The 25923-nt window shown below is 40.5% G+C and overlaps 1 protein-coding gene across 8 annotated transcripts in view; it reads right to left on the bottom strand.

The window, feature by feature from the left end:
• Nucleotides 1-6504: 6504 nt before the first annotated feature.
• Nucleotides 6505-25923, bottom strand: part of mideasb (mitotic deacetylase associated SANT domain protein b) — a 29938-nt gene continuing 10519 nt past the window's right edge. For 7 of the 8 annotated variants that reach the window (XM_040137620.1, XM_040137624.1, XM_040137618.1 and 4 more), the window contains exons 3-13: nucleotides 25565-25837; nucleotides 24529-24877; nucleotides 24143-24209; nucleotides 21594-21736; nucleotides 20853-20956; nucleotides 17290-17365; nucleotides 16136-16224; nucleotides 15096-15239; nucleotides 14386-14505; nucleotides 11460-11659; nucleotides 6505-10115 (exon numbers count right to left, since the gene is read on the bottom strand). In XM_040137620.1, the coding sequence (XP_039993554.1) occupies nucleotides 9878-10115; nucleotides 11460-11659; nucleotides 14386-14505; nucleotides 15096-15239; nucleotides 16136-16224; nucleotides 17290-17365; nucleotides 20853-20956; nucleotides 21594-21736; nucleotides 24143-24209; nucleotides 24529-24877; nucleotides 25565-25837 (1803 nt within the window). In that variant the 3' untranslated portion in view covers nucleotides 6505-9877. The remainder of the gene's footprint in view (nucleotides 10116-11459; nucleotides 11660-14385; nucleotides 14506-15095; nucleotides 15240-16135; nucleotides 16225-17289; nucleotides 17366-20852; nucleotides 20957-21593; nucleotides 21737-24142; nucleotides 24210-24528; nucleotides 24878-25564; nucleotides 25838-25923) is intronic. The other variant, XM_040137626.1, reaches the window with a different exon arrangement.

Below are 25923 nucleotides of genomic sequence, written 5' to 3'. Positions count from 1 at the left end.
AGTAGATGACACAACAATCTCACCTCATGACCCATTAAGTAGCTGTTCTTCCCACGTCGAGTTTTAACTTTAAAGCCAACATAGAAATGTACTCGTTGCTTTTAAGATTTTCGTTTTATGGCTTTTTTGCCCTTATTTCAAGTGTGACAGTTTAAAGAGACAGGAAAGAAAATGAGAGTGAAGGGGGGAAAACGTGCAAAAAAGAGAATAGGTTGTGTTTACAAGGTAAACTTCTCAGACCACTCGACCAGCTGGAGACCCCTGATGTTTTTAGTTGGTTCTTGTTTTGTTTTCTTTGTGAAAGACGATTTATTTACGGATCACTTAGGACAAACCAATCCAAGGGATGATAATTTAAAGCGAAAACACTTATTTCCAGCATGAAACTGAACAATAGAATCCATCAGTGCAAATTAAACCGCAGAATAAATCACGTCAGTACTTCTAAACACAACAACAGATGAGCGGCCCAAGTAAAATGTGAGATCGTTTTGCAAGCGACTGTTTTCCAAACTCAAGCATTGGCTTTCATTCTCAGTTTAAGTCATGTTTCGATTGGTGGATGCTGTTATTTGAACCATCTTATAGCGGGAGTTATGCGTCATGAGTGAATATATTCTTACAATGCACAGGTTTAGATGATTTTTAATCTGAGGCCCGCTCATGCTGGTGCATTGTGGGTGGCAGCTGGAGCAGCTGAGGCTTTGCAGATCCACCAGATGCTTCCTCTCTGGTTCTTCTCTGCCAAGTTTTTTTGCTCTGCTTGGCCGCCCTCACTCTTCATGAATCACGCAGCAGCCGCCACCTCCGCCGTGCCTCTGCCATCGCAGGCGGACAATTGCTATGGCAACAGACACAAACAAGCCCCAACAGACAGCCAGTGTGCCCGTCCGTCTTGGCTCTCACCCTTTTTTTTTCTGCAACAAAGATGCTCACTGTCACGGGAAAATCTCGACCAAGGCCACAGACGCTGAGGCAACTGGTGAAAACACGCAGAAGATGTTTGGCGCTGAGGCGTATTTCAGTTTTTTTCTCAAAACTGGTTTCGAAATGCAAAAACAAATAGCTTGTTCATACATTCTCTAAATATTGTGCTGTCATAGAGCTAGGTGGTATAATTATCATTATATGCCGACGTTGGTCAGTCCACCACTTTGAGCCCAGACCGAAAAAACTCAATTCTATACAGACATTTTTGGTTCACAGAGGAAGAATCTTAATTACTTTTTCTCTAGAATGGGGTTTACATTTGTGTTTTTAGTGAAATGTCTTTACAACTATCGCATGGATACCAGTTGTAGTATGGATAGTATTTTGATTTAGCACCAAATACCTGCAAAATATTTCCATCATAGTAAAAACTATACCTATATATACACTCCGCAGCTGCGTCTAAGTACATCCTCTACAGTGGAGCGTGTCTAGATTCCTCCTCTGATAATTCTAGCTCTTATTTTGGTACGCAAATATCCTTTTTCTCTCACTGCGTTTTTTTTTTTTTTGCACAGGAAATACTGCGTCTCTGTAGTCATGGTGATGCATCCAGATGTTTGTGGGGAAACTCGCAATATTAGTGGAGGTCACGGTTTGATGGCCAACCTGACAAGACGGTCTGGTACTTAAGATGGCGACCGGTATTGTAGTAAGCACGATGTAAACGCATCAGAAATACCTGTCAAAATGCAACAAATACACTCAGCGAAAGAGAAGCAGACACCAAATATTTTTCTGGCTCCAAACAGTCACACAGCACATACTTTATTCATGATCTTGAAGCCTAATGTCTTGAACTGATAAGAATTTCCTGACGTGATCATAATGAAAGCATCATGCGTGCAGTGAGCACATTTATAAAGCACTTACGCTGACTCACGCTGCACTTAAAGTGAAGTGTTACCAATTTTTTTGTTTTTTTTTTCTCCTGTCAAGCAGGAGCAGAGGGAAGCCGGCGTAATTTGCCAGCGAAGACCTGCTGTGTCAGCATCAATCTGAGGCCCTCGGTCACGAAGCTGTAAAATTAGACCCATAAACCAATTAAGGGCTGGAAAATAAGTGTAGGAGTCCTTCATGACTTTCATTACTCATGCGTACATCCAGTCCCGGCTGGGCACGATTCTTCAAGTCAGTTTAATAAATAAACTCTCTGGACCAGTCCCATGGACAGTAAGGGTGTGACCCTTAGGTTGTAAATAGTCCAGATTAGTTGCCGTTATAAGTAGATAACGCACATCTACAAATGTGAGGGGAGACATAATAAATTCCAAGACTGATTGTTGTTGTGTGAGAGAGAGTCAGGAGTGGCTCGGCAAAATCATACATCCAGCAAAGCAATAAAATAATTAGCTGTCTCAGTAGTACAAATTCAGACAAAAAAGAATGAATAAAAGTAATGACAAAGAATAAATGCAACGAAATGTAAATACCCAAAAATGTTGGACTGTTCCTTTAAAGGCCCAGTTTTTAAAAGTGTCATTAGGACTCGGGTTATCTATCAAAAAGTGTAACTATATTAATTTTACAGAAAAGGTGAACTAACTGTGGACAGTGGGCATCAGTTTCCCCGCTCAGGCCGGACAAAGAAACCGGTGAAACCGGTGAAACTGGTGAAACCGGTGAAATCGGTGAAATCTGTAAAACGTGCCATGTGCGACCTCTTGTCTTGAGAAATAGTAACTCAGGGAGTGCCTGCAGCCCTGCGAAACATCTCCCAGCCTCCTGTTGGAGTCTGGCTGAACGTTTCAATCCAGAGGCTCCAGGGGAGTTTCATCCGTGGTCGATGACCATTCGGGCGTTGCAGGATGTGAACTGTGGTGGTTACTGAGCAGAATCTGGTCCTCATTTCTGTAACCAAATATGCGTAGCTGTCTCAGATACTCCCTTAGTTCACAATCCCTCCCTCTTTCACTCCTCAATTCCTTTCCTTCGACCCCTCTCTTCTCTCCATAAATCCCCTCTATCCTCCTTCGCTCTTTACATTACCCCCTACCTCCTCGTACCCTGCCTCCCATCTCATTTACCCAGAATGTTCTGCAGTTGATTAGAGCTCCTGGTTGTATCTGTTTCCACTGCAGCGCCCTGTCTCGGCAGATGTGTATAACTAGGCCCTCTGGCGTTGTAATTGCTAATAAGGATCCAGTGTGTGTGCTGAGAAGAGGAGCTGCTGCCACGAACATTTGTATGGCAGCCAGCTCGCCTGTAAAAACACACACACACACAGAGGGGATTCTTCAGCCACTCCAAGCCCAGGAGGAAGTGTCTGTGCTGGGGTAGATAATGAGGTGGCCAGGCCTCTGAGCCTTGGCCTGGATCTCCGAAAAAACAAACAAACAAACAAAAAAAAAACAAAAATCAAAAAAACATTTTTGGTGCATCAGTCATGTTTTTTCCCCCAGTTGGAGCCAAAGGCTAAGAGTCTGCCAAACATTCCTCTCCTCTAATTAGGCTTCTAGCAGCTTCAATAACACGTTCCTCCCTGTTAGAATGCAATTGAACTGGGGACACCAGTGTTAGTTTAGTCTGTTGTTACACACTTTGCACCCTCCTCCCCCTGTGTCTATAAGGAACTCACATAATTGCGATATTTCTCAATTTGACGTAGCACTGAAACAACTTGTGGATCATTAGATCATCAGTGGTTTTACTCTGTTAATATTGTTGTAAACAATGACTCTTATATCAGTGGTTGAATGGATAAGTAGCAACGTTCGCTTTGAAAGAGTCTAAAATAAACTTTGTATTTGGAACAAATTATTCTCTATTTGCAAAATCACCTCTGACATAAACAATGTTTTAATCGATCGGGTTGCAGAAGCCAAGTGGGAATAATTTTGCCGTCCACACAAGATACAGTTAAGTAAGTGACTGAAACCCTGATGTTACCTCGTCTTGGTTACTGTCCCGCCTCACGCTTCTGCTGGTGACCTCAGGAGAAAGGTCCGCGACCAAAGACAGCGGGTGGCCACGGTCCTCACTGTGGTTTCAGGTTAAAAATTGTGTTCGTGCATGAAAGTCTCTCCTGGCTTGATGTTAAAAAAAAAAAAAAAAAGACAGATTGTTTTATACATTACTCGTTTTCAGCCGTGCTAGCTGTGTGGCTCCCTGGATTGCAATGTTAGTCCGGACAGAAATGTCTCAGCAACTATTGGATTGATTGCCATGAAATTTTGTACAGATATTCATGTTTCCCGGAGGAAACATGAAACATTCATGGCAATCCATTTCAAAGCTGTTGAGACATTTCACTCTAGAAAGATGGACTGGTTTTCAGCTTAAGAAATGTGAAAAGCTGATGCTTTTTCCTGTTTTTAACATTTTAAATAGAAGAAATTGCATTTTTGAACTGCTGATTGGACACAACGAAAAATATCATCAGCATCGCCCTGGTTGAATTGGAATTGTCAGAAGCATTGCTCAGTATTTTCTGACATTTTATAGACTAAACGTTCAGTCAGTTAACTGAAAAGCTTCCTTAGCTGCAGCCGCAGTGTAGCTGGAGACATCTGACAGATTTTCACTGCCGTATTTCACAGAAATCTCACACATCTTCTGGCTCAGCTCTGATGGCCGGGCACATAAACTATTATACTGGGCTAGAGCATAATGATGGAGATGATGAGTGTTTGAGACCAAGGACAACCCCCCCCACACACACACACACCTTCATTTCCTCTCTCTATCTCCCACACACACAGAGGGAGAGCACCTGGCTGCATACCGGGCTCTCCTTTGCCTTGCTGTCAGTGGCTCGAGAGGAGTGTGTGTGTTAGGGATGTGATAAATAACCTGCGGTCGTCTCTGTGCCTGTACGCGATGGATGCTCATGCAAGAGCAGCGCGCTTACACGGTACGTTGTGGTTAAGTTGGAGGAATTTCTCGGGAGCGTGTTCTCAAATGCAAAGGATGAGCGCAAGTTTTCAGAGTCGAACGACACGGAGAGGAGGATGCGAATGAGCTTTCGTGCAGTTTTGTGATTCAGTGCTTCCCGCTGCAGTCGTCCGAGGCCGCGCTCTGATCTCTAATTTTGTCCAGCTGTAAGGTAGTCAGATCCAGATAAAGTTGTGTTCTTGCACTCAGGAGTCCTTTTCCTCCCTTCCTCGATTCCCGTCCCTCCTATTTGTCCTCTTCCTCCAACTCCCACGCATTGGAACAGGCAAAAAGAATACACAAGGACACATCTGAGCTGCATGCTGTTCTTGTTTGCCTTTCCCAGATTGCTCTGCTGCTCGCCCCGGTGCTGGTGGGAGTTGGCAGTTCCCCCTCATCTTTTTATCCTCTTTGTCAGATCCTAACCATCCTACACATACACTAATAAATGGCTGCTATACAAGCCCGAGCTTTTCACATTCTCAACCCTGTAACTGCTGTTTTTTGTGCGGCGAGGAGGTAAAAACACACCAGGGAGTACGAGAAGAGGCCTGAGTAAAAAACGAACAGAAGCACTACACGGAATAATCTTATGAACATATTGACATATGAAAAACAACTACAATGTAGAGCCTTGTGTGAAGCCGAAACCAACATCACATTCCATTCAGGTACACTACCATAAGCTTAGGGAACCAGGCGAGATTTTTTCTTCTTCATGGCATGATGATTTAAGGGCTCCAACTTTTTGGCAAAATCTCCGTAATATCTGATGAGTTAATTTGGATGACTGATCATTAAGAGACTCACAGTATGTTGTAGAGATTGTAAAGACGCCTGAGACAATCCTGTGCTATATATAAATAAATTTGGCTCGACGCCTTTAACCCCATCAAAACCCAATATATGAAAACCAAAATCAGTCGGGGTGTCCACCAAACAAATCACCACAGAATAGGAAGCTGTCAATCAGTCACAGCAAGGCTTGGTTCTCAGCTGGTTCAGCGCCCCACTCTGCTCTTTACAGGTACTCCAGTGCATAAATTGCTGCAACAATGCTGCCCCCTTGTGCAACCTAAACTAGCTCCGCTCTTAAATGGTATCGACAACAGCACCCGTCATCGTTCTGAAAGCGTTTGGTATGGTGTTAGATCACAGAAGGGAAAAAAAAAATAAATACGACACATTCAAAAGCTTGCTGAATATTTTAAAACTTTAATATACAGTGCTTCATGAATCATTACTAAAAACACAGGTGGTAAAAATCAAATTGAAACAAATAAGTTACACTGTAGTAAAAAGCACTTGAGATTCCTTTCCGTTTTCATCATTAGTGTGAACCCCATATGAAAATAGCATAGAAAGTATGCAAACATAGAATTTCATTCATATATATTTTCTAATCTTTAGCTAAATAAACCTTTTTACCCCCAAAATTCGTTTAACCAACTGGATGAAATGAGGAAAGTTTACAGCTGTGTTTGTGTCGTGGCCTCGACTTCATCCGTAATTTTGCTTTTAAACGGCTTGAAAACCTTTATCGTGACAACTTCCCCCTGTGCGAACCTCAAGACAAGCCCAAATAAAAAGGAAATATAAATTAACATACCAAACATGTGAACAGTCTGCAAAACTTGTTTGTTTTTTTCCCATAGACTTGCATACAGTTAAACTATAGACTCATACACCGCACTTTTAACAGTATGACCACTCACGCACACACACATACAGACACAAACGTACACACACAAACACTCCGTGCATAGACCCAGGTTTAACTTGTGGAGTAACTGGTAACTGGAGGCGTTTCTCCCCCAACTCCCCACTGTGGTTTGTCCTTTAAAAGGAAAATAACCCTTTAACCCATTTGTTACTACGGCAACAGAAGCTGGCTCGGAGCCGAAGGGCTCAACATAGAGATATGTAGAGAGCGCTGGATCAAGACATGCTGTTTCCATAATCCAATTCAGTGCCTGCTATCAGCGACAAGGTAAACAGAAAAAAGGCGACCATAGATACACATTGTAGGGGTTAGACTGATGAAACTATTGAGCCGATCTCAACAGCCAAGAAGTTTGGATAAAATTATAAATTATAATATATTATAAATTCTTTCCTAACCGCCACCATACTTTCACAGACTGTCAAATCTACATTTAAACGTTACTATATTTGCACATTTTTGCATTAAATTATTCAATAGTTTCCCCTCTGCAAACATAAGCTGTGTCATGCGGCCCTTCAGTAACTGCTGACCCGCACAGTCAAGGTTTCAACGGAGTGTGTTAGTGTCACGACGATCTAGAGGCCGCTTCGGACACAGACTGTTCCGTGCATGCAAAAGAGAGAATTAATCGTTTTAATCGTTCCGGCATAAAATGTTTCAATGTAGAGACACCAAATATTGGCAAACGGTGGCTTTACTGTGAAAATATAAATCTCATAATGGGATTAAGAATCCCCTGTAAAAACCAGCAAAATCTGAGTTAAGAAGGGCTTGTGGAAAAGAATGATTCTGTCTCTTAATGTCCCATGACACTGATGACATTAAATAATTTGCTGAAAAAATGTACATCTTGTGGCATGGGTAAAAAGTCAACTCTAGTGAGCATGTTACAGATGTTGATATCCGGTTCTAAAAGCAAGGACAAAATGCAAGTCTCATGACGCACTCAGAACCCCTTATAAATCCTGTCACATTTTACCTAAGTATGGTTTGCAAAAAACTATTCTCCGTCGCGTAATGCCTGTTTGTTGGTTACAGTAAATAATTTCCTGACGAAATTTAGCCCATGAAAAGTCTAAAAAAGTAAGCAAGTATCTGGTTTTAAAAACAAAAAATATATATATAAGACTCCCGGCACGTCTTGTAAAAACCTCCAAAATCTGAGTTAAGTATGGTTTGCAGTTAAGAATGCTGCCACTTCTCTTAATACCTTTAAGTCATTTTGTCAGTAAATTATTTACTATCATTAACAGTTTGTGGGAAGTGTCAAAAGTAAACTGGGGCTGAAATGTCAGGGGTAGAATGTATTTGATATGCGGTTTTAAAAAATAAAGAAAATGTAATACTTATGTCGGTATTCAAAACTTCCTGTTAAAAACTGCTAAGTCTAAGTAAATATGGTTTGCAGTTAAGAATGCTGCTGGGTAGGAAGTGCAGCATGTGATAGAGGCTGACATCTGGTTCTAAAACCAGTCAACTTTCAAAATCTCTGGTGAAAAACTGCAAAATCTAGGTCATGAATGATTTACAGTAAAGTTTCTCTTAGTGCCTGTTTGTACCAGTAATTTTCTTTTTAAAATTATTAAACAGTCTGTGGGAACTGTTTAATGGGAGAAATGTCTGAGTTGAGAGCATATGGTATACATGTTGATATATGGTTCTAAAAAAAAAAAAAAAAAGAAAGTATCAGTCTAAGAGGAGTAATTGGAGAAAATGTAAGTTCAAAGCCTCCTGTAAAAACCTTCAAAATTTGAGTTGAATTTGGTTTGCAGTGAACAATGTTTCTGCTTCTGTTAATGCAAGTTCGTATCAGTAAATTATTTATTATTATATTAAAAAAAAAAAAAGTTCAACTCTGGCTAAAATTTCAGGGTAGTAATCATGTCATAAACATGGTCATCTGTTTCCAAAATGTGTCTTGAATTAGTTTGTGCTGTTTGTTGTCCTTTCAGGCTTTGTTATGTGTATCTATAGAGACCTGCAGAGTCAGTGCCAGCTATCAGTTTACAGGGGTTGACAGCGAGGCATCCAGAGCCACCGGGCGTAAGCATGACACAGAGAGGAGGGGGGAGGGAGAGGCTTGGACGCTCTGGTAACAGGGGGTCAACTTGTTCTATTGCACATATGTTTCTGCCTTTTCTTCATGTCTGGCTTCCGAAAAAAAAAAAAAAAATCTCACAGTTATAGACAGGCAGCAAGTAGCATTATTTTTGTTTTTTGTTTAAATTAACTTAAAAAAAAAAAAAAGAGAAAAAAAAAAGAAGCTATGGACAAGTACAGAAAAAAGCGCTCAATTAAATTGCAGCCAAAACCAGGATATAATAATAATATTAATAATATTAATAATCATCAACAAGAATATTCACAAAAACAACAGTAACCATATATAGCTACACAGGCAGAAAAAGTAACATCTACCTGCATATATAATATATAAAAAAAACAGCAACAGTGTAAAATTGATTGTCATTTCAAGATAAAAAGCATCAAAAACATCCAAGGCATCAACAGTGAGGAACAAACTGTGAACTATAAAAAGTGACGAGGGCTGAAGGGGAGATTCACAGAACTAAAGCCCAAATGAACAACGCTCACAGAGAGAGGGAGAGCATTGGGTGCACATCATGCTTTTGGCAGCCTCGAGTGCAGAAGAGCGGCGAAACAGAGGGGCGACAGTTTACACATGCCACCCATCCATCTGTCCGTCATAAAGCAGAAAAACTAACAGCGCGACCCTCCGTCCGTTCGCCTCGCCGCCTCCTGCTGTCAGATTTCAGAGTCGATATCGTCAAAACTTCATCAGATGCCAGAGAGTCGGGATGCAGCTTAAGCAAGCGCGTGCTGTGGCTCATCGAGAGAGAGAAAAAAAGGGGTCCAACAAGTTCCACGCCTGACAGACGAAGCGGGGCGAGACTCAAAGTGCTGAGGAAGGCCGCGGCCTGGCGTGGAGAGCAGGACAGCGCCGAGAGGAGCGGCATGGCTTTGATTTGACCGAGCCCTGTGACCAAGAGAGGTAACTCCTGAAAAGCTTCTCAAGCAGAGTAAAGGGGCGTTGGTGAGACACACAAACGTACACGCACTCTCACTCAGTCCACACATTCACACTCAAACACATACGCGGGAGTAAATCTGTCCCTGAATGTGCCAAGCAATGGAAGTCTTCTTGTTCCGCAAAATGTACAGACAGTTCACAGGAGGGATTGTTCTTTTCTTTTTTAAAAAAAAAAATGTTCATCCTCCTCTCCCACAGAACAAGCCACCCTACAGTCAGAGTGTGCCGCCTTCCTCTTACTGCCAGTCCTCATCGTCCTCGTCCTCCCTTTCTGACGAGTCGTCGTTGGTGCTGTCCCCGCCCACCTGTCGTGTCCCGTTCTGCTGCCGAGCAGCCAGGATGGCAGCGGCCTCGGCCGCCGCTTTGGCCGCCGCTCGCTCCTCGGCCTCCTTCTGACGCAGCGCCGCAGCCTTCTTCTCCTGCTCGGCGTGGCTCTTCATGTGGGCGCTGCGGCTCTTCACCTTGTAGAAAATCCTGCAGGAAGGGGACAGAGGAGGTCAGGGAGGTCTTTAGCTACAGGTCATTACTAAGAGCAGTGTAAAAAAGAAAGGGAAGACGCTGCGGTGGCCAATCAAATACGTGCAAGCACACATTCCTGGCAGATATTACTGTTTACCTAACAATCATCTCAACGAAAGATAAATTGTCACCATGATAATTGCCCAGATTTGTGAAATACTTTTTTACTGTATAGATTGTTAAACACTACATCTAAAGGGTTCTTACACACTTCCTGTTTCTAAATTCAGTACTTTTACAAAGTGGCTACTTGCTTTGTCTCTCCATAAACACTGTGGTCAGGGTTCAGTATGATGCATGGACATAAGGGCTGCGTATTTACAGTCTATTGGGCCATATCACTCTTCAACTAAAGATTCACAACACGGCACTGGGGCTGCAAGCAGTTATTTTCATTATTGATTAATCTGCTGCTTTTTTTTGTTATGGCAATAACAGTTTCCAGGATGATATGCTCAAATTGCTCACTTTGCCTAAGCAACAGTCCACAACCTTGAGATGTTCAATTTACAGTTATATAAATAAGAGGAAAGCTAAGAGTACTTACATTTAAGAGACTAGCAGTCGGAAAATGTTTGCCATTTTGCTTGAAAAGTGACTCAAATGATGATAAAAATCGATGGTAAAATTTCTGTCGACCGAGTTATGAACTTATCAATTCAGTTCTACAATAAATATCACGGCATGTGACACAGCAGTGGGTCTGTAGCTGCTAAAAATGTGCAGCCTTGTGCACTGGAACTGACTTTTCCATACTTATACAATATGTAAACATTTCGATGTCTGGAGACGGCCGATAAACCTAGTCAGATTTCCTGTGGCATAATTGATCAAACTCTGTGTTGGCGGATACTCTATGATGAGTACACTTTGAGCAGGGTAAACATTTAAAGAGAGAGTGTAGATATTGTCATGTCACTGGGTAGAGTTGCTCTGACAAGAGGGGCGATGTGCCGGATCTACTCTGTGTTTCAGTTGCTAGGACACGGCTGGCAATAACAGGCCCGGTGTTGCCAGAGAACGAGCTGTTATTTAATCAAAGCATGACAGGACATTTTGATTCTTTCAAACAGACACCCCGGCACACATGCCCCTATTTACCAACACATATCCCGAGTGGGCAACAGCAGTAGCAATATGTCCTGCAGAAATTTCTGCATTTTATATCTCGCAGGTTCAGTCTGAGGCTGCTCATGTAACTCTAGTGGCTGCTGCTGTCAGCTTCGCATGAGTAAACAGAGCTATACCCGCATCTCCATCACAACAGCGGTGACTGATGTGACATTTCTCATCACCGACCTGCCACATTTCTTGCAGGGGAACTCTCCCTCCTGAGCGGCCGAGCCTTTGTTGCCCGTTGACGGGCTCGTCCGGCGTGCGTTGCCATCGTAGCGCGATTTGGAGCTGGGGGGAGGTGGTTGAGGGGGGTGGATGACCCGGGACAGCGGCTGGTCCCTCCCCATGTCCTCCTGGCCTTTCATGATCAGAACGGTCCCAGGCTGCAAACACAATAAAAGAGAGAGGTGTAGTTAACATGAAAGCTCCAATTTAAACACAGTCACTGAGAGCAATTAGGAAAGAAAATAATGAGCCTGAACCTACTTTATGATCACCTTTCATGTAGGGTATTGTTACGATGGTGTGCAAACATGTGCCAGTAAACAAACAAATGGACATGCTGTTTAAGAAAACAGCAATATATGCAGCCTGGCACTTTTTCCAACAATTTATGTGTACTAATGAGGGAAATGCAATGGAAATAACAAGGGTAAGTGTTTCTTGTTGAGTCATTGTTTGCTGACAGACATAATGGAGTTACACAACCCAGAGAGGTTGACATGAGCCAAGTGAGCGCCTCTAAGCATCCAGCAGGGGGAAGCAAATCCAACACCCATCATCCAGGACAAGTCGGCAACGTTCAAAAGGACAGACACGGGGAGTCTGATGAGGCCAACTGAGGTTTCTAACTGGGATCATTTGGAGGTCTGTTCCAAAATAATTTTTGTTTTTACTTTATTTATCTTGCTGTGAGGGTTTAGGAGAGGTCTCTGTATAACCTACCTCTCCTGCACAGGCTTTTTTTTAACTTTAAACTCATGTTTATCTGACAATGTGTAGCTGTAAATGTGTCTGTATATATGATTGTTAATCTCCTCCCGTAAATATCATGTTTTTCATAATAATGTTAACATTTTACTGCCTATAAATGCTTAATAGGGGACGTTTAAGTATACAAACATGTAATAAATTACACACACACTATACACACACACTATATGTAGTTGTATGCAACTGTAAGGACACTTACTAACGCGTGCTTAGTTATGTCAACAATTATAACTTCTATGAAAACATATTTTGTATTATTACAACTGTGTTTTACTATATTACTCATTTTTGTTTATACAACAGCCTCCACTTATCGGTGCCCACAGGAGGAGCTAGAGTTGTTAACAAATACATTAGTAAACACAGATCTGTTTACAACTACATTATAATGTGTTACACAGCATTTATTGCATTTGTATACTGCTTATAAATGTTGAATGGGGGGGGCGTAAAATAAAGTGTTATCATAACAGTTGTTTTTTTTAATGTTCAAAGAGGAAAAAAATAATAAGTATTACAAAAAGCTGACATGGACACTGACACGTTTCAATAAATATGAGACAACATATAGGACGGTCATTAGAACATAACCACTGCAGTATTAATTAACTTATATAAGATGGTTTCAACAAAACACCACATTCAACAATGACACGAATTTTGAGTAATGGTGTACCCTCTATCTATCCATCTGTCCAGTGCTGATCTAGTACACTGTGGCTTATGGCTTTGTTGTATTTTTAAATAACAATAACGTATTAGTCCATTTCAAAGACATTTTTAAAATTATTTTCTTGAAATTTGGTTTGAAAAAGTAGAGTCTGTTAGAATCAAGGACTAGATATTTACATTTCCACATCAGCATATATTCTTTCAAACTGTGTACTGAAACCTAAAGAGTGTGTTGCCTTATTGATTGTTTGTAGCCACGATATTGATGGGCTCACCAGTTCCGCTGAGTCTGTTAGTTATTCAGCCTTTAAAGTGTTTGGGAAACGCAGTTAACGCTGTGGGAGTTTCTCATAGCTTGTGAAACATATTCTGCTGCCATGGAGGAAAAACTAGTCAAAAGCCTCTTGCAAAACCGCTACTGCAGAAACAGACTAGGGACCAAATAATCTGTTGGTGTGAGAATTACTGCTGACACTGAATGTCATGATGAGGAGCTCGAAAGACAAACAGACAAATGAGATGAAAAATGTTAATATGCAGATTAACTTGCTCCATTTGCTTCCAAGAGCCTGAGAGTGGAGTGTGTGTGAGTATAGCTCCTTTCAGAAATGCACAACTTTATGTTAATCTGATTGCAGTTTAACATGTCAGTCTCATGTCTGAGTAAGGACCCTGGTCGCTTTTACATAAACCTCTCAACGGCAGTCGTCCCAGTAGACACATTTCTGTAACACCTCCAAGGTGGCAAAAGTCTGACAGGAGCTTCATCAGATTAATGTAAAGGGCTAAAGCAGCACATCTTGTTCCGCCTTCTAAGATCAGTAATAAGTTTACTATCTCAATATTCATCTTTTATGTGCAAAGAAAAAAAAAATCAGTTTATTAAACTAGGAAACACTGTGAAAGAGGCAATTCTAAGTTGCTGAGGTGGTTCTTCTCATGTCATTTTTGTGCAATCGGGGCAGAAGAGGTTAAAAACTCTCTTACAATCATAATCCCACCAGCAGACTCCCCACAGTTTTAATTTACATGCTAATTTATGGATGAATGAGAGGGTATCCAGCCAAACTCTTTACATACAGCATGTGAGCAAACAGGAATTAAACAAAAGTCCCGACTCCTGTTATTCAATGTCTGTTCACTATCAAATATTATAAAAACAGGCACCAGATTTAACATAACATTATTGTAAAAGACGCATTTGTTTTAATGACAAAAAACCCTCACTTCAAAAAATAGATAAATCAGTTTTTTTTTAAAGCTTTTTTGTTTTTGAAATCATCATCTCATTGGGTAAAGGTCGATAAATAGAAACTTTATGGGGGAGGACACAAAACAAACCTGTTCTGTCATTCATCTTTTCATCGACTTGTTTTATTTATTTATTTTTGTTCAGTCACTGGTTCATTCCCTATGCAGAGCTGATAATCAATTTCACACTCACGTTCTCAGTTGACTGCAGCGTGTGTGTTACCCTGGTGGGGCCGACATCCTGTTTCCTGTCAGCTGACCCTTCCCACTTCCTGCTGTCCTCCTCCCGCTGTGGCTCCAGTCTGTGAGAGCCCTGCCCGCCCAAGGAAGTAGAGTTTCAAGACAAAAGCCTCTGGGAGAGAAACTCCCAGCTAGGTGCTCATTTAGCAAACTCCATAGTGGAGTGTTACACACGTTACCTTTCACACTGCAACTTTCTCGAACATGTTTCCATGACAGAAAGAAATCTCCGCATCTAATTTTACATTGACTAAGATAATACAATCTTGGAGTGAGCTGCAACCTTTCCCACGCTGTTCGTTTCAAGGCTCAGCTGGTCACAGAAGATTTTCTGATATGTTATTTCTGAAATGACACTCTGCAGTTTCATACCTAAATAAAACTCTGCTTTTTCATATCTAATCATATCTCCCTGCGGTCAAACAATCACATTCATTCTGCTGATTTCTAAACAGATTAACTTGTGACTTGTTTTAGCTTTCAGTAAAATATGGTTGTTTCTATGAAATTGCTATGTGTAATAGCTTGGGCCTGCTTCATGTCAGGGCCTCAATTGCCTCTGTGGCAGCTTAATTTCCTAAATTAACCATCTTTAGGTCTATATATCGGCAACAGAACAAATCTGTCACTGCAGTACATGTATTATAAAGACATTTAACTGACCTTGTGGTCCATCTCCTCCTCAGTGGTCCTACTCTCCAAAGGCTCTCCCTCCCCATAGGTCAGCGTCCCGTTGCGGCCGATCTTGACTTGTTTCTTGTACGTGTAGTAAAACTCCACACACTGCGCCACGGTCTTAGTGGTCACCTGTAAAACCACATACACATGCACTGTCAATGGAGTTGTAATTTTAAAAGTTGTTAAAATGTCAATGCATGTTATTGAGCACATATAGTCATTTTTCAGGGCAAGTATGCTAAGTAGTAACAAGCGCAGTCCTCTGCTGTAGAAAAGCAAAAAGGCTGGAGCAGGAATTTTGAATTTTTTTTTCTTCCATTTTTGATTTGATCTGAGAAGCTTCATTGCAGCTAGGGCTGCAGTTTTATCAATTATCGATTAATCTGCAGGCTAATTTATCTAATCTTCAAATTCCCTGTTTTATACGATCATCAGTCCACTGACTTTACTAACACATACATAAAAAAAAAAAAGAAAAGGAGCTAATTCTTTTGCTAATTTGAGAAATCACAAAATGTTTTGGCACTTCTGATTCAAAAAATGACCATAACAAAGTTATCAAAACAGGTGCTGAGCTTTCTTTTGTTGATCAATCAATTAATCCTCTAACTGTTCAGAAAACTTCTAATTGCAATTTTTCAAACCACAAAGGCCTAAAGCATATTGACAAATTGAATTTAAAAGCCTTTATTTGGAGGTTTGGCCAATGACCACTTTGAAACTCTAAACATGATGTAATTTGGTGAAATGGTTCAGACAAGAAAACTAAATAGTTTTGCGCTGCTGTGGAAAGAAATAATTGACTGCAACACTACACATGATTAAACAAGGAGGAAACATTGTTCCAGAGTGACTATATTTCCCTTTCCCTGCCCTGCCAAAGGGAGGAAAGGACATTATCATGTGAACATTTTTTATTTGGGAAGTTTTGTTTACTGTACAGCTGCCAGGTGGCCTTAGTCGTACCATGACTAGAACTGAGAGTTTGGATTATGCTCTCATTTGGTTTGGAACCACACGAATACCTGTTTCTGCACCATAAAGAAGTCCTTCTTGTATGCAGTGATGCCTTTGTTGAACTGGCGTCTCTCAGCTGCTGTCCAGCTGTCTGATCCTGAGGGAGGGAGAGGAAGACATTTCAACAGAGAGGCCGATGAAGAAAGAGTTGTGGCGTGTTAGTAGCCAGTTTAAAAACACTTAATCACATATCTAGTATCTTGCTTTATTCTGGGTGTGTGAAGACCTAGGCAAGTTCAGTCCCACCCCCCACCCTTAAAGCCACACACACACATTCACTCAAATCACTTGATAAACAATGGCTCTTCTGTCTTCTGCTTGGGATTAACCACATGCTGTACACCCCCTCCCTATTCCCCTCCTTCCCTCATCACGTTGACCATGACAATCCTCCCCAGCCACCCACTACCCCCACCAGCACCTCCAGCACCACACTCTCGCTACTGCAGCTGCCGTTGCTTAGAGGCAGGGGCTTAGAAAGTCCATCACTGTTTACTGGTAATAAGACAGAAATGGGGCAGGGAAAATGCTCAACACATCCATGATTATGAAATAAGGGCACAAACACAAGAACCAACATACACAAATTCAGAATTCATCTTGGTTAAAATTACGATTTTGAAATAATTGGGAGCATGTGTTTTAAACTTCTTTGAGCACCAGATGGCTAGGGCTTATCAGATAGGGCAATAAAGGATGTCAGAAAATTACGAATATGACAGCTGATAAATTCAGTCAGCTTTCTGTGACTCATACTTTACTTGTCACAGAATCATGTTAAATGTAGGGCTGCAGTTAACGATTACAATCATTGTCAATTAATCTGCCGGCTATTTTCTCTCTTTGGTCTATAAAAGGTCAAAAAATACTGAAAATTGGCCGTTACAATTCAAATAGCATGTTTTGTCCAAACAACAGTCTAAAACCCCAAATTTATCAACTTAATATTACACCAGACTTAGAAAGACAGCAAGTCTTCACATCGAGTGAATGAATGAAAAGATTATAAACAATTATCAAAATAGTGGACTTCCTCTGTAATGACTAATTGACTCATTGTCTCATTTCTAAGTAAATCACATCCATTTATTATTATTATAGGTAAAGAAACATGCTAAAATTCGATTGAAATATTAATAAATACTCATTTTAAATGACTTACCTGAGTAGTGGTAGTTTGACAAATGATGAGACTTGGGGAAAATTGGATTCTTCAGCATCAGGAGCGACAGAGCAGCCTGAAAACGACATTATAACATTACTTGAAAGTGAAAAAACTTGGCACATTAGCTGCACATCAGTGACTGTTATTAGCCTTTACACAGCAGGCCAATGGTGCTTTGTAAACCTATAAAACCACACTGAGCCAACCATGATTTGTATAGGTAACCAGTGAGTGAGATAACCATTGTTCTCGTTTTCCTGCTAGTATCAAGTATCTGAGTGCATCACGTTATGATGATACGCTCTCTAGTATTGTCAAATAAAAATTAACTTTGTGGTCTTTGAGAAGAAACCGTCTTTATGAGCAGGCTTACTGAAAGACAGCAGTTTGAGCCGGACCGCTGCAGAGAGTGGGCGCTTTGACAGCACCCCCAACCCTCGTAGTTTCCTTGACAACGCTGGACCAGTGCTGGTCGCTAGGGCATGAAATCTCCAACAGTGTAGTACCACAAAGCACTCTGACTGCTCTGAAGCAGGCATCAAGTCAACTCCAAGCTTGTGCATCCAGTGTACGGTCGACAGTGTAATGCAAAATGTAAACATTTGTTTTCTCTATGAAATTAAAAGACTTTGTGTTGATCAGTGTTGACTAACCCATCCGTAGTTAGATCCACTATCAGTCTTCTTTACGCAAGACAAAAATAGTCTGTGATAAAAAAGTGGTTTAAAGTGCGACTTAATTTTTTCAAATTAAATATTCAGTGAGATTAGATGCCACGGAAACTGTATCTTAACATTAATATTAATGTAAGAGCTTCAATGATTAGTGGATTAATTGGTTGGTCGGTCAACAGGAAATGCACAAGCAACAATTTTGATAAATCGATTAACTGTTCAAGCCATTTTTTAAGCCAAAATGCAAAACGCTTGATAGCTTCAGCTTGTCAACCGTGAGAATTTGCTGCTTTATCTCATCTTAACATCATATTAAATTGAATATCTTTGGGTTTTGGACTTTTGGTGGGACAACAAAAAAAAACATCTGAAGACTTCTCCTTGAGGTCTAGATCATTTTGATGGACATTTTTAAAAAATGTTTTATACACACATTGAATAATAGTTTGATTATGAATTATATCATAATCAAGTATGAAAATAATTGTTAGTTGCAGCCTTGATCATTATTAATATTATTATTACCATTTAAATTACTCAAATTAACTTTTCAACTATTAAGGTAAAAGCTCGTCACAAGCACCAAGGCTATTTCTGAGATGTTAAGGCTTCATTTTTCCTTTTAATATCCCAGCATTCATCTGTAGCCATTGTTCCGACCCTCCCATGACTGTTTTCTGTGTAATCCTCTGAAATAATTCCATATCTGACTGTATTGTTGTATTGTTGGTATTTCAATTGGGTTGATGTGACCAGGAAAGAGCCTCTTGAGCTGCTGCCTTGCAACATTTAAGAGTGACTGCTATTTGATTCATTACCACAACCAGCATAGAGTATATTGTTCCCTTTTTTTGTTAAATGTTTTTGTTTTTTGTTTTGTTGAGGTCAAAGCTGAGTTCTGGTCATTCTTGAAGGATTACATCCTTGGATATATGCTCTGCAAACTGAACTAGCCCTGATGATGAGCTCTGATGTAATTAGTGGTCTGGCAGTGATGCAGTAGGTATGAGAGACAGGATGCATCGTTGCTGCAGTACAGGTAAGGCATCCGTCTGACCAATCTTGGTGACTATGAGTGATTGCGGGCTCAAATGTTTATGACTTTTTCCTGACCTTCCGCAAGCAAATTTATGATTTAGATGTTTTGTCTGTTGTTTAGATGTTTTTGCAAGTAGATTTCAACTGCAGCTAAGAAATGTGAGTAGACCTGACCGCATGGCATGCAAACCTAATAAAGTTACAACATGGCCGATATAGTGTACATTGCTGTACATTTGACCTTGCATCCTGAAGGCAGAAATCTTTGCCCTTCATAATGTTGAATGAAGCTCAGACCTTTGCTTTCTGCTTTTTGAGAATATCTCAGGACCAAAAAAGGTGGAACATGGCTACACTAAACCACTCAACTAGGGCTGCACCTAATAAATACATCAATCTTTTGGTCTATAAAATGACAGAAAACAGCAAGAAATACCTTTCAGTTTCCTAAAGCTTAATCTTCAAATGTCTTGTTTTGTTTGACAATCATGCCACAAGTGAAAGGTATTCAGTTTATTATGACATTGGGCAAAGACAAGCAGCAAATCATCACAACTGAGAAGCTTGAACTACAGAATTTAGGGCTTTTTTGCTTGAAAAAATAAATAAATAAATAAATCACTTCACATAATCAATTAATTAATTAATCCATTATCAAAATAGTTGCTGATAGTAGTTGATTTTCTGTCAGTCGACTAATCAATTAATCCAGTAAACGTTCACACAGTCAAGCCTGTGCTTCACACCTCTCTGACAGCATGTGGAGCTCTTTTGCTCTACACACTCAGTGGCATCACTCTGCCTCTGGCTAAATAACCAAACCGTTTTTACTATATCAGTCATTTCCGGCCACCAGTTTCAGTACAGAGCAAAGTGGAATTCTACAGATCAGTCACTTCCGTTGAGTAATCACTGAGAGCTCAGATGAGGCATCTCACTGCATTCACTACTTTTACAGGCAGACAAGACACAAGGTTATTTTGAGGTAGCAGGTTAAGGAAGGCAGTCAAAGGACACGTGCATGTGCACTGCATCTCTCCCCAACCTATCATATTTTTGAATTGCGGCTTGCATATTTTCAGTGTATTAGTGAGATAAGAAGCAACACCTTGACATATTTTTGTTTTGGTTGGACTTTGGATTGATTTTTTTTGTTTTGTTTTTGATTTTGAATACAAGGCCTTTGTCATGCACTTGCACACATGTAAAAAAACCCTGACAGAACAAGGTTTAAGGTTCACAAGACCAGGAAATCAAGAAATCAGGTTTTGCCAACAGATATCGAGCTGTGTTAGCAGATTTCTCTAACCCCTTACCCTGATTATGGAAACCACTTTTCTTGTGTGCACAACACTTAAGGTTTGTGCAGAAAGCCAACTTGAATGTGCACGAGGCCTCACATTTTCTTTCATTCAAGACAGGGATGCCAATACTTTTGAAAGAATGATTAAACATTCAATTTCAAAAGGATTTACCGCTTCTAAAGAAGAAAGACAAACCCAACATGAAACAGTCTAAAAAATATTGCAATATAACTTATTATATAATTAATTTATTCTCACTATAAAAGTAGGAGTCATTTTTTAAAATAGTAAGTATCTGAAATCTTTTTAAATATTCTGTGTGACACTATATATTTTAATAGGAATGCAGATTTTGCTGTTTTTGTGAGTACAGTGAATCTTTAAGATGAAAACAGGTTAATGTGCATGTGTGGGTTAGAAGGAGACCTGGATAAATCTAATCACAAAGTCCACTTAGTGCAGAACGCAGCTCCCATTCATTTTTCTTTTTAATAATGTAAATCCCTGCCCGGCAAATCAATAAAGATTGTTCTGCCACACTCACCATTATGTCCCCTTTGCATTCGTACAGACAATGGTGGGCTAACTCCTGGTTGGTGCCTCCTCCACACAAAACACTGGAGCAGGCCAGGTGCATGAGGTCTTCCACTGAAAGAGACAGAGACTGCTTATGACAGGGAAAAACCACATTTTGTTATTATTTTGCATACAGTGCTGACAATATTTTGTAAGTTTTTAAGTAAAAGAATGAAAATCAAAGACATGCAATTCAAACATAATCTATTAAAATAATATTCAACTGTATAAATTGTGCAATTTTGTGTTTTTGTTTTTATTATTGAGGATCAGAATTAGTCCAAAACAACCTTTCCCACAATGACATACTGTATATCCTTTATATTAGTATATTTTAACATATTATATAGTATCATATACAGTGGTATATCTGCAGAGTTAAACCTGCTTGCACATTCTCACTGAAAATGAGAAATTAAGAAATAATCTGCTTGAGACATCCCAACATTGCAAAAGCTTGATCATGAATTGCTGAAAACTCTAAAGGGATAACAAGAGAGAATTACTTCTCTATTTTGCAAACAAGGAAATGACAGGCTTTAGTCTCAGACTGAATAAAAACTGGAAAGTTTTAAGACAAAACAAAACTGGTGATTCATACACAAGAAACTCCTGCTTATCATAGAATATAAATCAAAATACTTCAGAACAGAACTTGGTTTTAGGTGATGTAACAATTGTGAAATACTGTATCAGGTACTTTTCTTACCTTTCTCATGGAAGTCCGGCTTTTCCTCCACCTCATTCATTGGAGCCCAGACCAGGTCCGCGCAATGGCGATCCAGCTCGACAGCTGACCGCTGCCTCTGCTCTGGCACCTCCGCCTGGTACCGCGACCCAATATTTATCCGTCTGGGAACAAGACATCAAAATGATCGACAAGGCTGGAGATGATTCAGTTTGAATTTGATCAAAATTCATCAAGTGCCTCTTCAGTTATGAGGCATTTATTCACTCTTAAATATTCCAGTCAAGACATCATATAGCAATATCAAGTTGTTGTTTTTTTAGGAGTAAAGCTCTTGTTTTATTTCTGAGATCATATTTTCATTTCCTAGCTTTTCTTTCTGCCATGATCTTTAAATAGCCACAGTGTGATCTGTTTAGGCACTTGGGCTCTGAGTGCTGCAATTCTTGCACAGTTTTGAATTCAAGCTTGTTACACAGCTCTCTTGTGCTCTCAGCATAATGAATAAATGAAAATGTCTTTCAACATTTGTATTTCAAACAGAATTCATTTCTTCAATTGACTGAATTGAAAGTGAATGGATCCTTATTCTGGTGTGGGACAAAGGTCATGGCCAAGCAAGAAGAAAGACTCATAATCCAACTAATGCATCTAAATCAAAGATACAGTTCATTTCTCAAGGGGCTGAAACCAGATATGACAGTGATGTAGTTTTGAAAATCATGCAGCGCTCACACAGTCAATCCTGTTCAAGCGTGTCTCCTCCCTCCCCTGCATTTCCAGTGGGCCTGCAGTATTTCCAGCTGAGTGAGTGTGTGTATTCTGGCAGCCTCCCCCTGGGAAGGTGGGCTGCTAAAAGTTGAACTGTGATGCCTCTTGTGTGTTTGGGAGTACACCAGACCCAGCTGAAACCATGATTTATGGGAAGCCTCTCGTCCCTGACTAACTGATTAGCGCCTTGCACCAGTCAGGCAACAGCTTGCACAATGCAACCTCATAAACTGCACGTCACTGTCTTAACAAATATTTAAAAAAAAATTTTAAAAAAAAAACTACAAAAAAGACTGAATCCTTGACTGATAGTTTAAGGGTTAAACACCTGGTCTCAGTGCCCTTGAAGCTCCCCTTCTCTGCTGCTCTAATTTTCATAAAATTTTCATTTTAAATAATCCAAGCTATCAATGGCTGTGTTAACACTTATGGAGGAACTTGGCTGTTGGCCATTTTCTACTGAAGGTCTTATTTGGTTTAAGTTGTTTACATGCACCGTCAATTCTGTGCATTATATATCTATATATATCTGAGGATAAGTTTAAAGTTATGATCCTTCAGATTTTCATTTAATGAGTGCCCATTTTTGATACTATTAATGGATTTTATTTTTTGAGCAATAGCCTTTCAACGTATTTCCATTCACTAATTACATTTTTGCATAGTAGCTTTTAATGTCAGAGGAAAAGTCTGCCACTCTAGCACTGGATGCGACCTAAATACGAGAGATTCACAGGAAACATTGTATGCATGTAATCCAGCGTAATTTTACCTCACTGATATCAGTCTTAATGTTTACTTTCTTCACAGTGCATCAGGGTTGTTTTAAAATTACTGCTAATGCAAATGGAACACTCCCTACTGCAACTGCTTCCCATTAAAAGTGTTCCAACTTGTATAACACAAGGTGGCTTTTATTGTGAAGCAGCCACAGGATTCGCAGTATATTTTATAGGTTAGAGTCATTTCTAATATATTTTGTGATGCCCTTACTCCACATACCATGCATGTGGGATAAGGGCAGTTTAAAATGTGATAAAACAGAGAAAAAAAAATTCATACATAGAAAGTCTACAATCAACCTGGACTCCAGAGAGTAAAAACAATGTGAGTCTGTTTGGCTGCACTGGACACAGATAGGCCAGTTGCTCTTCACCAGTTGTAATTCTGACAAAGTAGCTGCTCAACTAATGTTTGCTTTAGTATTAATCTATGGGTGTTCCCAAATAAACCAGGACTGAATTCTTAAGCATTGAAACTCTACTATTATGGTATTTTGTTAAATTCCAGACATGTGCCCATTCTAATAAGTTTCCAACCATGTTATAACATGCACTAAAGAGCAGAGGTACAGGCCTCTGGTGTATTTAATGCCATTAGTTTCCGAACAACTTTAAGGCTTTCATTTGGCATTTAGTATTGACTTGTTAAGACTAGATGCATTTTACTAAGAGAGACATTAGGATTCGTTAGATCTTTGTTAGATCAGAAGGTGAACGCTGACACTAACGTTGGCTTTAGATGACAGGGCAAAAGATTCCAGTGGTAACAATGGCAAAGGGGGGGGCCCACTTTAAAGGGTGGGTTTAGAATTTCAAGAAGTCTGGGCTCGCTTTCAAGACATTTCATGATTCAGTCCTGTGTTATGGTTTGAATAATTGATTGCAGATCTACTACTCCAGCTATGTTGATGCATGCTTCAGAGTACACAGTTCCTCTGAAAATGACACACAATCACCAAACCCACGCTTTCCATAATGGAAGATAATGATTTGGGGATGAAGAGGGGAAATACTCACGGCTCAATGCTGACTGGAGTGGCCTCGCTCATAGCAGACAGAACTGGTGGTGTGATGTCGCAGCTGTCTAAAGGGGCAGTAACATGAAAACCACTCAGTGACATTATAAAGAAGATGTTTATCATAATCACTAGAGTTATATCTTGATATACAGTACAAGAATTAAGAAAAAATATCTTGTGGGTTAAAAATCAAGAATGTTAAATGCAGAAAGGTCAATCAGTCAGGCCTAATTCAAATATTCATACAGCAACTATCACAGTTCACATATGAATCATACATTACTGCCAGATGTTTATTACTTCATGTTTGAATTTACACAGTTTTGATGTTCTGTGGCTAATTCAGTGAGGAACTTATGAACTTCTCTCTATTGTTTTACTTACTAGAACGCAACAGGCTGCGTGTGGCTGACTTGGGCGTTGCAGGAGGTGGCAGGCCCTGTCCGCTGGCTGCAGCCGCTGCAGCAGAAGACAGAAAAGTGGAGAAGTACAGGCCTGAGCCTTCACGAACAGGGCTGAGGATTGGCGGAGGCGTGTAGGGGGGCATGGTGAGGGGGTTTTCGGCCAGGCGTACAGGGGAGCGTAGGTGGCTCTGGTAAGGTGTGATGCTAGAGTACACCGGTGGAGCAATGAATAAGCCAGGTTTAGGTGGCGGGATGAAAAGGGGTTCAGGCCGGGGACGCCGTTTGGACTTTTTGCCATCGTCTTCTTTCTCCCCCTCTGTGCTGCCATTCTGGTGAGGAAAAATAATTTTAAGAAGTAAATTTATCACAGGAGGCTCTGTTTGCAATGTGTTACATCATTTTTAATTTTATGTAAGAACGAAAACACACACACACACACACACACACACACACACACACACACACACACACAAAGCTCAACGACAGTTATGCCCCATAACATAGTTTGCTTTTTATATGTTCATCCTGAAAAATCCTACAGACAGAACAAGGCACCCCGACCCTCAACTGTATGGAACATAATGTACGCTACGGCAGTGCTAAACCCTGATAATCTGCCTGATCTGGGACAGGGCAACCAGTTCACCAAATCCCCCCCAAATGAAAGAAGGAAAGGGAGAAAAGTGTGGACAACTAAAATGGGGGCAGGGGAGACACTGAGCAGGGTGGGGGGAAGGGAGAGTGTGTTGGTGGGGCGATGTGGCATAAATGCAAGGATTTAATAGCTGGAGTTTAGACAGGCAGAAAAAATACTGAAGAGGACAGTGGGATGCTAAAATATTACCCCATATTCTTTGTAACTTCACTCTAATATTTTGGTGAATAAGATCTGTAAATGTATGAAAATGTACCAGTTAGAAAAGATGTACCAAACCCTGCTGGCACCGCAAAAAAACAAAACAAAACAAAACAAAAAACCCACAACAGAGAGCAGCCAAGAACAAAAGTATACCGACCTGCTCTGAGCTCTCTGACAAGGAGTTCCTGAGTGAACGTCTCCGGGTGACAATGACCGAGGGTTTGTGATCTGCACGGCCAAGGTCTTGGGGGTTTGAAGGCCTGGGGGGCCAGCCGGAGGCCAGGGCTGCTTCGTCTCTGTCAGGGGAGGAGGGTTCCTGCCTCCGGACCGGAACAGACACGGGGATGACGAGTGGAAGAAGGTTGTCGTCTCGAGGTCGCTTGGCGTTCAGACCCTCTGGTTCAGTGGGACTCCATGGCCTGTGGGGCTCCTGATAAAGATGGTGGAAGAAAGTGTTACAATGCTGTTTACAGATGGATTCGTCTTTCGTCTACAACATCAAAAGCATATGCGGAT

The sequence above is a fragment of the Xiphias gladius genome, chromosome 10 (genome assembly GCF_016859285.1).
Source record: "Xiphias gladius isolate SHS-SW01 ecotype Sanya breed wild chromosome 10, ASM1685928v1, whole genome shotgun sequence".
Classification (NCBI taxonomy): domain Eukaryota; kingdom Metazoa; phylum Chordata; class Actinopteri; order Istiophoriformes; family Xiphiidae; genus Xiphias; species Xiphias gladius.
Note: the sequence above shows the minus strand (reverse complement) of the source record. Positions and strands in the feature narration are given on the sequence as shown.